Source organism: Taeniopygia guttata, chromosome 21, assembly GCF_048771995.1.
Source record: "Taeniopygia guttata chromosome 21, bTaeGut7.mat, whole genome shotgun sequence".
NCBI classification, from domain to species: domain Eukaryota; kingdom Metazoa; phylum Chordata; class Aves; order Passeriformes; family Estrildidae; genus Taeniopygia; species Taeniopygia guttata.
In genome coordinates, this window is record NC_133046.1 from 4,765,073 (window position 1) to 4,778,705 (window position 13,633).

The 13,633-nt window shown below is 43.6% G+C and overlaps 1 protein-coding gene across 1 annotated transcript; it reads right to left on the bottom strand.

Moving 5' to 3' along the window:
• Positions 1-1,243: 1,243 nt before the first annotated feature.
• On the bottom strand, positions 1,244-8,564 carry AGTRAP (angiotensin II receptor associated protein). The gene is made up of 5 exons (XM_002193535.7): positions 8,433-8,564; positions 3,430-3,464; positions 3,108-3,219; positions 2,336-2,534; positions 1,244-2,016 (listed from the first exon to the last, which is right to left on the bottom strand). The coding sequence occupies exons 1-5, from the start codon at positions 8,457-8,459 to the stop codon at positions 1,910-1,912; spliced, it is 480 nt and encodes a 159-aa protein (XP_002193571.3). The 5' UTR covers positions 8,460-8,564; the 3' UTR covers positions 1,244-1,909.
• Between the last annotated feature and the right edge of the window lie 5,069 nt (positions 8,565-13,633).

Here is a 13,633-nt window from a genome sequence, read left to right on the forward strand (position 1 = left end):
GAACTGGAGTTCTTCCATACTGTCCTGCCTCAACGGCGTCAGGGGTCTGTTTTTATCATCACCTCTGATTTACTGCCCAAAATAGGTGTCTGTAAGAGGCACTGTAAGATCAGTGTTACTCGTGCCTTGCTCTGCTTCTCAGAGCTCTGAAATGTACCAAATTTTCCACAGAAAAATGCACAGCAGGTCAGCTTAGATGGGTATTTCCAATGTATAACATCTAGGAAGGCCTCCCTAGATATAACTGACTGTGCCAACACCCAAACCCCACAGCATTAAAAGCAGTGATTTTCAGTTTGTGGTCCATGAGTCAAGGTGAAAAAATCCCCTGAGCATTTAAACGTCTTATTCAGGGCTCTGTGCTATCACTGTACAGTTCTAAAGAGCTGAAAAAACCCATTCACATAAAGGCTCTGGAACTCCACAAGCCCCAGCAATTTCTGCCTACTCTTTCCTTCTTTGCCATCTAATCACAAGAACAGACCAATTCCTATTCTTGTGCCCTATTATATGTAAAGCCTGTAAAAAGAAGACAAGACTTCTATGGCATTTACCATGTACTTGGTTCAGGTACACCAATGTAGTGCTTGTGCAGCAGAGTAGAGGAAGCATCTGCTTACGTTTGAGGTGATCAAAGTTGGAGAAAACTGCTTGGTTTTAAAAATACAAATGGCATGCTTCTGGAGGTTAAAGCAAAGTCAACAGGGCTCTTGGTTACTGAAGAATCAACACAGCAGAAGGTCTTGTCCAGAGAAATGCAGTTGTAAAATAACAGATGTAAACTTTGAAAATGAACTTGCTTCAGAAAAATACCTATCTTTTGAGCACTAGAATTCTGCCAAAGCTACCACACTAATTTTCTTCTGTAAATGAATCCTGTTGAAATATGGTTGTTTGCTTGCTTCTGGGGTTCTGTTTGGTTGGTTTTCTTTTTTTACAATCTTACCTGAAAGCCACGACAGATTTATCCTGCATAACAACAGAGTCTACAGTCTGTCACACCCAATGGAACTCACATCTACAGTGTAAATAAGTCCATCTTTCCTCAATCCCCATTTTAGTAGCCCATCTTCCCACCCACACAATTATATGCAGAATCTTCTACTATCCAGAGTAAAGCTTAGGCTAAAAGCCATCAGAGCCCTGTAGACCTTCTCCCATAATGACCCTCCCAGACTGCCTGGCTACAGTCCCAAGCCCTCAGGAAAAGCTACATTTTCAAATGAGACATAAGGGACCAGCGTAACTTTTTCTAACACAGAAAAACTGTGTTCATTTTATAGTTTTCTTAGAAAAATGTAACATTTCAAGTTCTGTTACGACAAGCAGCTGAAGGCAAAAGGATTTTTCAAGGCACAAAGGCACTACATTCAACAGTCATTTTAAGTATCCTGAAGGGCATTCAACTTGTGTAAAAGCATCAGTTAATAAAACCCAATACCAGATACTGGGAGCACAAGAAGTTAAATAATGCCATCAAAACCAGCTCTTGAGAACTCCTAGATGTTTCCTGGAAATATATCTGCATAAAATCAGGCTACACTGTATTGTTTTAGGGCAGTCCATAAGCCTTTTAAAGATTGCTTGTCCAGGAGTACTTTGAGTGGTTCTCTTATAAAGAAGAGGAAGCACAATGGAAGATTGGATGGCTGCAGAAAGTGCATCCAGTCACACGTACAGAGGAGGGATTTAGGGGAGGGAAGAAAGGAGAGTACTGGGATTACACAGTGCTTAACATGACACCTCCAGGATCTTCTGGACTTACTGCAGAACCCATCTGCCTAACCTTTAGGTAGGCAAAAGAAATATCAGATCTTCTCCTATCTTCCCAGGAGCAGGTGCTGCTCGATGGGAAGAGTGGAAGGCTTGGCTGGGCAGGAGCAGTGTCTGTCCTGGGCTGCAGGGTGCCTCAGTAGGGCGGCTGGGCTGCCTTGCTTGAGGAAGGCCACTGTGGAGGCGCATCTGGCTGATCAATGGGCTCGTAGGTGCTGTGGTCCCGGCCTGCACTGGTGACACCTGAATGGAGATGGAAGAGAACAAGCTTGGAACAAAGGCAAAAGCACAAGAACTGAATGCTCTAGAAGAAACTGTACAGCAGCTCAGGAGGACACATTTTACCAGCTCCCAGCACCTGTGGCCTCTGATCTTCACTGAACAGGCAGAAGGTAAGAAAAGTCATCCTTCAACAAACATGAGCAAGACACATAAAACACCCTGTCTGCCTGGAATGGAGGGCAGAATCCAGCTGCACAGAGCTCGGGCTGAAGGGTCCAAAGTGCAAGGCAGTCCTGAGGAGGTGGCCCACACTGACATGGAAGCAGAAAAAGCATCCTACCTATGTTAAAGGTGTACTCTCCTCCACGCTCACGATACATCCGATACACCAAATAGCAGGACACAGGCTTGAGGAGGAGGCTGAAGATGGCCATGCCTATACTGAAACGCTTCGCATCGCTGAGGAAGTCGTGTGAAGGGTAGAAGATAGAGATGTGAATGATGTCTGTCAGGACTGTGAGCAGCAGGCCAGTCAAGAGCTGGAAACAAGGACAGAGAATGGGACACGAACAGAACAAGGGTTTAACCACTGACAGTAACAGTCAGTTTCTGTGTCCTGTGAGATCTATGTTGCATAATCATCCTTCACCCCAGTATCACACAGCACTCTTGGTACAGCCCCAGGCAGACAGATACTCCTAGATGAATGATCTTTTATTTCATGCCTTTTCCTGTGTGATATCTTCTCATAACATAGTCCAGAATTGTTTATCTTTGTTTGCCAATCTATTCAATGTTCAGAAAAGGGTTTTACAGAGCCCCTCCAACTGAAGCATATTAAACACTTTAAGTCCTCATCTGGCATTACAAGTTACAACAGCAGGTAAAAACATTAAGAATCAAGTATGTCTCATCTCTGAGAAGAAAAATAATTGACAGTGAATGCTTCTCACCATGGATTACAGAGTTCATAGATTTATATGCTCTCTCAAAAAACACCCAAACATGGAACTTCTGTATTGGGAACAGCTGAAAATCATCACTAGCTCAAAGACTCTGCCCTCCACCCTCTTCCTGAGCAGCCTAGGGGAAACCAATACTCTTACACTCACCATCGTTATGGCATCAAGGGAATCTCGCTGCACAATGGCCCAGATCCCCACTGCAAGGACACTGAAATTTCCCCAGGCATAGGAGACTGGCAACATGTAATTCATGCTTCCCCTGCCAAATGAGACAAAAAATCCAGCTCACATTCACAACAAGTCTGCAAAAGTTTGGTTTCATCCCTGTTCCCATACAAACACCTCACTCTTAGATTTAGGATCTTCTTGCACACAGGCACAAACAGGGAGTGCTGGTTCCCAGGGAACATCCCATTCCTAGTTTGAAGGAATCCCCTCTTTTCCCCCAGGCCAGACACTAATTACTCACCACACTGTGAGCAGCCAATGTACCAGAATGATAGCCTATGGAAAAAAAAACACAAAGAAACAAGACAGGTTAGTATGTTGGGAGAACTCTGGGAGGATCAACGTGAAATCTTGTTCCCAAGGGATGGGTGGAAGAGTGGCTTGGACCCATGAACCAGTGCAGAAAGATGGTGAAGCAATTGGGACAGTGAAGACAAAGCTATTTTTCTCCACATCTGTTGCTGAGTATGTCCTGTGGTGCTACACTGTAGTCATTCACTCTTCTTGTCATCTCTGTCAACAGCTGATTCAGGGACCACTTAGCCTTTTCTAAATGGGTTATTAATTTTGGAACTCCAGAAGAGTTTGCACAGAAAGCCAGGCAATCTGATTAACGCTGTGCTAGCACAGTTCATACATTAACAATCTGGCATCCCATCACCAAAAAGCCCATGGATAGCCATGCCTACAGCTCCCAGAATTTCCCTCCAGTCCTCAGCAAATTCTTCTTTTACCTCCTTCCAGTCTGTTCAGAGCAGTGGTCCAAGCTCACTGCAGTATTAACACACCTGAAGGCTTTTTCCAGGACTCTGTGAACCTGATCCTGCCAGAGCACACAGCTCTTTTCACTCCCAGTGAAGCCACTAGGTCCCATCACCAGCAGTGAGTGGCCTGAGTAGCAGTAAGATAATGCTGTCACAAATTCTGTATTTTGCAAGTGTCCTTAATGATCCTGGTCCTTGTGCTTAATGGGACAAATCCAAGAAGAAAAGATCATATTGTAATAAGTGATACAAGGATGCTCTTCACCACCACTTGCCATTTTTGTAACCAAGGAAACACACCCTACATGTTTATTCAGAGAGCAAATGGGAACAACAATATATCACTCCAGGCTTTTTCTACATCTATAGTCTCCTGGTCACTCCAGCAAAAGGAGATCACTCCTATTTCCTCTCTAAACTTTTCTAAAAGCAAGAATATGGGAGACAAGGCTCTATTAACAGCCTCACTGAGGAAAGGCTGAAGCCTGGACATATGAGAGGATCCATGGGATACAGGAGCACTTTCATTTTCTCCTAGCTGTGAGAAAGGCTTCAAATTGGCATTTCTGCTGACCTTGGTATTAAAACAACCAAACCCACATTACCAAAACCCCTCTGAAGCACACTCCCCCCTGCCAAAGGAGAAAAAAGAAAATTGGGAAATGAGTACACAGCAAAAGAAAAAGTTACTCAGTGAACACAGGAAAGCTGTATGCAGATAGGAGCATTAAGACACAAAAAATAAATTAAGATCTACTGACAGCCTGCTAGATTCTTTGACTTAAAACATCTCTCATCCCACCACAGCTGCTGAGCACTCACTAGACTTTGCTGTAACTTCCAACAATGCTTAGACAGATTTTTACTAATTCATTTTTTTAATTGTTTATGAAAGCTTACAAAATGCTTCACTACCCCTCATGCTTCCCCTTCTCCCAAACTGTACCACAGACACACTGGAAAACCTGCTAATGAGTAAAATACAAGATGTTCCTGGATAAGAATGGAGACATGCAAATAGCATTTACTCAAGAGACTATCACAACATCAGGAAAAATTTTAATTAGGTAGTATTTAATTGCATGTTACATACCCACAAGACCCCTCAAGGCTCACCAGTTAACATAATTAGGCAGGGTGGGTTTTTTTTAAAGCTGTCTAGATCAATACTGCAGTTACTAAATTATGAGGTAAGTTTAGTCATCACCATAAAGTCAGGTATATTAGGGCTTATACTATGAATGGCTGCTGAAATAAAACCAAGATATTCCCTTTTTAGTTATTAGTCCAATTTACCTGACAGTTCTTCAGCACTCTGTGGAATGGCTGGTGGTGTTGGTATGTTTTAACACAGAAAATATGGTGTTAACGAAAAACTACAAGCTACTATGTGAGATCAGCTAATTTGCAGGCAGTCTTCTGATAAGACAGCAGAAGAATTTAAAATTTTTTTCCATCTATCCAAGGACTTAAGTCTGTAGGTAAGACAAACATACATTTCTTCTTTTGAGAAAATAACTCTGAAGTTATTGATGAATTAGTGGTGAGAGCAGAAAATAAGAAAGGTGGGTCTTTTGTCTCCATCTCCTCTGGGAAAAAGGATGGCTATGTAATTAAAAGCATCCCATTGGAAACTGGGGAGAGCTAAGGAGAATTCCTACCTCCTTTGCAAATCCCAGCATGTGATGGAACTAATTGCCAAGCATAAAAAGAGCCTAGGTCTGCCAGGGTCTCATTAGATGGGAAGCTCTTTGGAACCAGAACTCCTTTAAACATGCTTCAGCACAGAGCTTAGCACAAGACTGAATTTTGAACAAGTTAAAAATTAAACAGTTCCAAATTAAAATTATTTTATTGTTTTTATCTAAATGTCTATTTTAGAGTGAGCCCACCTATTTTACAGCATTCACCTGAGAACACACAAAACCAAAATATGAATCTGAGTGGCCACCTGTGAATATGCTCCTCATTATTATAACAGAGTGATAATAATGAGAGTGCTTAAGCAGTGGGACAGGCTATCCAATGGGGCTGACATGGCTCTGTTCTTATTTTAAAACTCAGCTGATTTTTGAGTTGAGCTATTTGATCTAACTTTGCAGTTTGCCTTGCTTTGAGTAGGAGGTTTAATCACACGGCATACAGACATCTCTATTATTCCTTGATTTGGTGACTTAGCATTAAAAAATGCCTAAGCACAAAATACATGTTTCCAGGCACATGGATTGTAGGGCATTGTCCAGGCTTGATCAAAGTCAAACGTTGTATTTCAAGGCTCTGCATGATTATTTCAATAATCACAGCTGTCATGGCAAAAGTATGGCTGTGCTGCTTCCCCCTTTTGCTAAGCATGGCTGTTAAAACTGAGCCAGTAGATCCTGTTCAATGAACATGCTCCCCACCCACTCCAGGGCAAAGCCTACCTTAATTTTATAGCTCTGCAAGGAGCTTAAAGAGAGACCCCAAGGCTAAGATACTGCTACATTCTGGCACAAGCACAGCTCAATCATGCAGCTTTCTTTGAACTATTTCTATCACAAGGCTCATCTTTATAATCTCACAGAACCAGTAAGCAGATCATGCCAATGAATAGCAGCAGTGTGTGTTATTTCCCCTTCTGAGTAAGAATCTTCCCCACCTTCGTGGTATTTTACAGGGAATCAGGCCCTAACTCAGGAACAGAATGAAGTGCAGGCACAACTATTAACTCCCAGTTCCTGTCTTTGCAGCTCAGAGCAGAAGTGGCAGACTTCACAACCAAGAATTTCTTAATGCTGAAAACAATTTGCCCAGGACAAACTCACACTTATCTAGCAAGAGGAACGGTTGTCTGAACAAGAGAAGAAAAGCAACATTTTAGTTTTGTTGTCTTTGTGACTCATTCATTGAAAAGTCAGTGTTTTTCAGCTCTCCTATCTTCATTTCCCATGGAGAACATGTATTTCGTGTTGGCAAAATTTTTAATTAAAATGTCCTTAGTTTTCACTGTTGTTTTTAGCATGGAAAAAAAAATAATCAAACCAAGTTAAAAAACAAAGCAGAAGGCAAGATCTTTTAATCTTCCTAGTGCCCTGGAACCACACAGTAGTCCAAACTTGTCAGAGCAAAGTATCAGATAATTTCTAGAATGTAATATAATCCACAAGCTGGGCCTTGAAAAATCCATTTGCTTACTTGCCTCTAACAAGGGAAGTTGCTTTTCTTGGTGAACTAGTAAGAGGGGTATTCATCATTATATTAATACAGCCACATGAAAGCTGTCCTGTATAAAGCTGAATTAATAATGGTAGCTGAGATAATTCTATTCTCCCTTCCAACCCATAGGCAGCCTGGTCCAAGGCTACTGCTCACAGCTTAACGAATCACCAGCAAAAAAAAGCCCTGATGTGATCTGTGATTCTTTCAGTCTTTGGGCAAAGCTTTAACCAAAGAAAGCACCTGAACTGTTCTGTATTAAATGAAATCACAAAGTAGTGAAGCTGGGAAAGGACAGAAACATCTAGAAATCTCAGGGCTCTGAAAATGTGAAAGAAATAAGAGGAAGATACCACGTGTCTGGTAGCACAGAAGACATCAGAATCAAATATCAACATCAAAAGCAAACAAAGTGTGATTTTAACATCCACTGGCTTGTCACCAAGTAAGTGCTTCTTCCAAAAGTGAAAAATGTTACGTTACTGGTAAAGTCTCTTATATCTCCTTTCCCTGGTTATCAGATATTCACTGAAATTTCCAAAGTGCCCGCAAGTGGAGCCTGCCCTCCCCAGCAGAGAAGCAATTGCAGTTATGTATCAGATGATAAGCCCCAAGTAAGTGAACTTATTTTTCTAAGATACTTTGCCTGACAAGCAAATCTTTGTCTCCTCAGGATCTTGTGCAGTGTTTATCTTGCCTTAGTTCTGGTCAGCTGAGCTAGAAACCTCCATGGACACTAGTTAATAGCCAGCTGTTGTCTCTGCACAGTCCTTGGCCACTTTAGCAATATCCCTGAAGTAGGGGCAAACTTTGGGGTCATCACCTGGTGGGTTTAACTAAGAATCATAGGATACACTGAGTTGGAAGGGACCCATCAGGATCACCAACTCTTTGCACTGCACAAGACAGCCCAAGCACTGCAGCCCGTGGTTGAGAGCGTTGTCCAAATGCTCCTTGAACTCGGGCGGGCTCGATGCTGTGACCCTGGGGAGCCTGTTCAGTGCCTGATCACCCTCTGGGGAAAAGGTTCTCCTGATAGCCAACCCTAAACCTCTGCACCCTTTGCGCATGTGATAAAAAAAAAGTAGAAACTTCAGTTTTTCCTTCTTAGGAAAAAGGAGGAAAACTTCAGCTTTTCCTCCTCAGAGAGCCCCGCAGCTCCGAGCAGGGCCTCAGGCAGGATCTGGATCAGACGGGGAGGGGTGCTCGGAGTGCCCGCGGCTCCACCCGCCCCAGGAGCTCCCCCGGCCCCGCTCCCCGGCCCCGGGGGCAGGGCAAGCCCTACCTTGAGGCTGACGGCCGGCAGCTCCATGGCACGGCCCCGGGACCGCCGGCGGGGCCGCTCGGTGCGGCAGGGCCCGGCTCGGGGGCGGGGGGAGCCGGGACACCGCCCCCGGCCCCGCCCGGGCCCGGCCACATCGGGCGGTGCCGGCGGTGCCGGGCCCTTGGCAGAGCTCGCTGAGTTAGGCGTGTCCCATCAGGGCAGGCGGCCCGGGTGCTCTGCCTGCCTGATGTGAACTGTTATAAATGCAAATTAGTCCAGCCAAATTAAAAATGAAATAATAAAAAGTTTATTTAGGATCGAGTTCTTCCCGGCGGTTCTGGGCCCTTGTCGGAGATCGCTGAGGGGCGGCTGGTTAGGCGTGTCCCATCAGGGCAGACAGCCGGGGTGCTCTGCCTGCCTGATGTGAGCTGTTATAAATGCAAATTAGTCCAGCCAAATTAAAAATGAAATAATAAAACGTTTATTTAGGACCGAATTCTCTCTGATCCAGCCACAAGGAAAAGGACAGCGCCGAGCCCGGGTTCGGCTCTGGGTGTGTGACAGACAGGACTCCTCTCAGCAGAGGTTCCCCTGGACACACACAGCACCCTCCTGGACCCTGCAGTTCTTATAGGAAATTTTCTGCCTGAGACGAGGATTTCAGCCATCCGCCTTTTCTTCCTATTCAGAGTCCCACATATTCATAAAGTTCTTTTCTCCGAGCCGGGGTTGAACAATCCAGGTCCAGGTGTGGACGATTTTTCCTATTTTTCCTGGCATTCAGATGTATCAGCCCGGAGGACTCCAGTGATCCCAATCTTGGGTCGTTCCAGGATGATCAGCTCCCAGGTCCTTTGGTATTGATCATCTCTCAGGTCCTTTGGTATTGATCAGCTCTCAGGTCCTTTGGTATTGATCAGCTTCCAGGTCCTTTGGGACTGACCAGCTCCCAGGTGTTCCAGCCCATCTCCAGACCGGCCACATGTATTAGATTGTAAATGAGGCATTGACTCTGGTGTAACCGAATATATGGGGGGGCAGCTCACAGTGCTGGTGTGTGTATTTTGTAATAACTAAATATTAAACATGCCAAATCATATTTCCCTTGATTCAATACAACACTATTTCATTGGCGCAAATTATAATCATGCATAACAGAACAATCTCGATAATGCCTCTGTTATGTGTAGTAAACATAATTCACGCCATTCCTTGTATGAAATATGCAATATTGGATACTTGACAGATTATGCTTGTTTGTATTGGAAGCCCCCCCACTCTCACACTCAGTGGGCATAAACTGAAAGATCAGAAGTTCCAGCTCAACACGAGAAAGAATTTCCTTACACTGAGGGTGGCAGAGCACTGGCACAGGCTGCCCGAGAAGGGCATGGAGTCCCTCTGGAGACAAACCCAACTAGACATGTTCCTGTGTCACCTGTTCCAGGTGGACCTGCCTTGGCAGGGAGCTGGACTAGCTGATCTCCAGAGGCCCCTTCCAACCCTAACAATTCTGAGAATTTGTTTCAAAAGCCACCATTAAGTCAAAAATATGCATATATAAGTTTCTTGGCTGCAAACACCCAGCTAAAGTGTGCACAGATCAGTTTGTTGGCTCCAAAAAGCCAGCCAAACTCTTCCTTCTGCTTGCACATGGACATTATACATTGATTGTAATCAGTGTCTGGGAAAGCTGTGTGCAAAGGACTTAGCAGCTTTCTGCAGGAAGAGAGTTTTTGTGCATATATCAGTGGTGTGACCAAAAAGTAAGGAGTGACAAAGAAACTGTTGATAGACACCAATAAAAAGGTTATTTTAAGGTGCTAACTGTGCTCAGCTCTGTCACCCAACAGCTAAGCCAAGTTAAGGTCAGTCTTAGGGGTTGAGGCAGGTAGCTAGAATGGCTGGCAGGTACTTAGTTGATTCCTTTGGCCCCGGATTTTTCCTTAGAACTAGATGACTGAACCCTTTGCTAAAAACCTGGTGCAAGTTCTTCATTTCTTATTCCAAAAGAAATCTGGTTTCATTTTAGAGCTAGAGAAGTTGCTAAGTGACCAATTCAACCCCGCACAGTTCAGCTATAATTTACCATTTTCTGTGCAGTTCATACCAGCAACCTTCTCCCCAAGTCTAGCAAATGAAATAACAGAACTCAGAGGTCAGGATGACATTTCTCAAACCCTCCTATCCTTGCCTAATGTGTGCTGTCTGCAGTGTAAGGCTGCAATGTCTTATTAAGTTAGTTCCTTTCTTGTCATTATTCCTTCTTAAAGAAAAGATGGGGCCTCTGAGAAATTAGCTGGGTCACAGGTTCATTGCAGAAGTTGGATGTGGAAATGCATGAGTCATTCTTCAGTCTCATTTCCAGTTCAAGCAGTGAGAATTATGCAGTGCTGAACCCATCATCAGACATTCTCAAACAAGCCACAAATGTAGTGCTATCCAGCCTGTCCTTGACCGTGTCCTGAGTGCTATTGACTGCTTCAAGCAGCACACTTCAAGATTTCCCAAGGCAAATCATTAAATGCCAAAATGAAATTACCTAGAAAATGCTAGGAAGCATAGAAGATAAAACTGACTGGCTGCATAGCTCAGAACAACAGTAAAAAAAACCAAAAAGGCTGTGAAAGTCCCCTCAGGAATCTCTGAATATGTCACTTTCAAATGAAAGATTGAAATATAACTCATCTATTGCCACATGACACATGAGCTGTGCCTTCACTTCCATTATTATGTCTTGCATGAGCATATTACTGGGTCTTGCAGGGAAGTCCTGTCTCTATCTACAGAAGTGTTGGTATCAAATAACATCAATGATAGTGGCTCCAGAAATGCCAAGGAATGACTGGATTTCAACATAAATGACAAAAATACGTGACACTTGGGATGGGGGGAAAGCTAGAGAGCCTGAACAGTCACACTGCTGGCTCAGTGCTGTGTGTGAAGTGCACTAGGATGCCCTTCTGCCAAGACAGGTATCTATCAAAGGAGAGCTGTTTGTTATGAACATAAATTCTGCTGCCCCAGTTGAATGATAAGCACTGTTAGGATGTAGCATCATGTGGGCGTCTTTGCTCCCTTCAGCTTTCTCACTCAGCCTGAGACAGAGTCTCATTATCATTTATGCAGCGTGAGCCATAATTTGAATTGATGTGTCCACTGTTCAATGCAAAGCATTTCCCCTTGTACAATAAAAGCATTTGATTTCATTTTGTTCATCAGTGTATCATGCAGTTAATTCATCCCTGCTTATTATATCCTGGGCTTGCGTGTCATGGACTCAAGGGATTTAGGAATTATCTCATGGATATGAAAGCAACGAGAGCTGTGACTGACATTATGCATTTGTATGTCTGTCACACCTGTGTGATTTGGGGGTTGCTTGTTTTTTATTTCTAGTTGTGCTGGTGTACCTTGTAAATTGCTTCTCTTCCCTTCCCCAGGTTTAATGAAGAAACACAACATGGTGAGGAAGATAAGCAGTAAGTTAAAGAAGGCCTGCAGGGAGAAGCAGGTTACCCAGGAGACTGGATAAACAGATTTTTGTGACTAGAAGACTGATCCAGGTGATTTTAGCTCACTGCAACCAATGCCCAGCAATTATCTGCTTTATGCAAAATCTGTTGTTTTTTAAAATCTTTTGGTTTACCTTGTGCAGACTGAGTAAAAGCCTAATACACAGCTGGATCCCCACCCTGATAGCATAAAAGCGAGCTAATAAAGCAGAAATGCTTTCCTTTGCATTTTCAGGACACTGTACCCTTGGTGTGCAAGATGATAGCAATTCCATAGGTTAATTCCATAGAGTTAATAAAATTGCTTCTGCTGTCCTTATCTGGCCCTTGGAGGTAGAGACAAGCTCACCTCTCATAGTTCTGCCCTTCTCCCCCTCTCTAGGGGTTTAGTCTGAAGACAACTAAAGGCTGCAGCTGACACCAGCATCTCTGAGTTTTGCCCCTGGCTATGGAGTTGAGAGCAGTGAAGGCACCAGCTCAGCACAAATACATATATATATTAGCCACAGAGCCTTTCTGAATAAGCAGTGAGGAAGGACATATAGAAGTTGCCTGGCTCTACAAACTCCCTTTTAAATCCCAGTGGGAAATCAGCAAACAGAATCATTATCTGTATTGGAGGGGAACCTGAAGGCATTTTTGATGTTGGTGGAAAGTCTCCTCCCGCAATTGCACTGCAAAACAGACTATGGCAAGGTGATTTGGGGAGTGGAGAGGGTCACATTAATGTGGTGTCTTGACAAATGCACTTGGAAGGCCTTCCCAATCTCAGCAGCAATGAGCTGCTCCTCTGATTTTCTAAGATCTGAGTAAAGCTTTGAGAGATCATTAAGAGACCACTCTTCAAGGTTCACTGACACTCCAGAAAATGAACTGACGCACCAGAAGTGGTTTTATGGAGCACAGATGCTCACTCAGAATGTTCCAAGAAAACAACAGCCCTCGAGTTTTTTCTGATAAAAAATATGAAAGCAATGTATTTTCCAGGCTTCGTGTAGCAGAGAATGACTGGCATGGATGTGAACAATTTGATATAGCATGGGTTTCAAATTGAAGCACTTTCACACACTGTGGATTTACAATGGGGTAATTACTGGGGGAGGGGAGGAAGGGAGAGAGTTTCAATAAAACACCTCCAAGCGAAAATGAATGCAGACTATTACAGACCTGAGACAGAATAATTCCCAAGTGTTTTAATTTGTGCTTCCACTCCTTGCCTCTCCTGCAGTCATCATTTTGGCAACTACCAGCAACATGCCTGAGACTGAACAGCATTTGCAGAGCAGGCAGCTGCTGAAATGACTATGTCAAATCAGCATGCTCTTCTCTCTTTTCAATGTTTAATGATTCTCACCCTTGGAGAAGCAGTTTAAGGTGCTGCATAACCTTTGGACTCTCAGAGACAGCTAACAGCAATAGCTATAGAATAGGACTTTGGGTGGGACTTTGTCACTCACCTTTCTTGCATGCATGCTCTGTGATTAACTTTAGAAATTATTGCACTGAGTCCTGCTATGGCTGGTTTGGGCCTACTCCAAAGTCCTTTCAAGACAATAGACAATCTTGCAAGAGCTCTGACTTAAATTCTCTGGGGGCAGCAGAGAAGCTGAGCTTGTGTGAATTCTTAATTTGAGTTTCTTAAACAATCAGTTGAGAAGAACATATAAATCAAGTCTTGCTTGGCATTTGTATCTCTCTCTTGTTCAG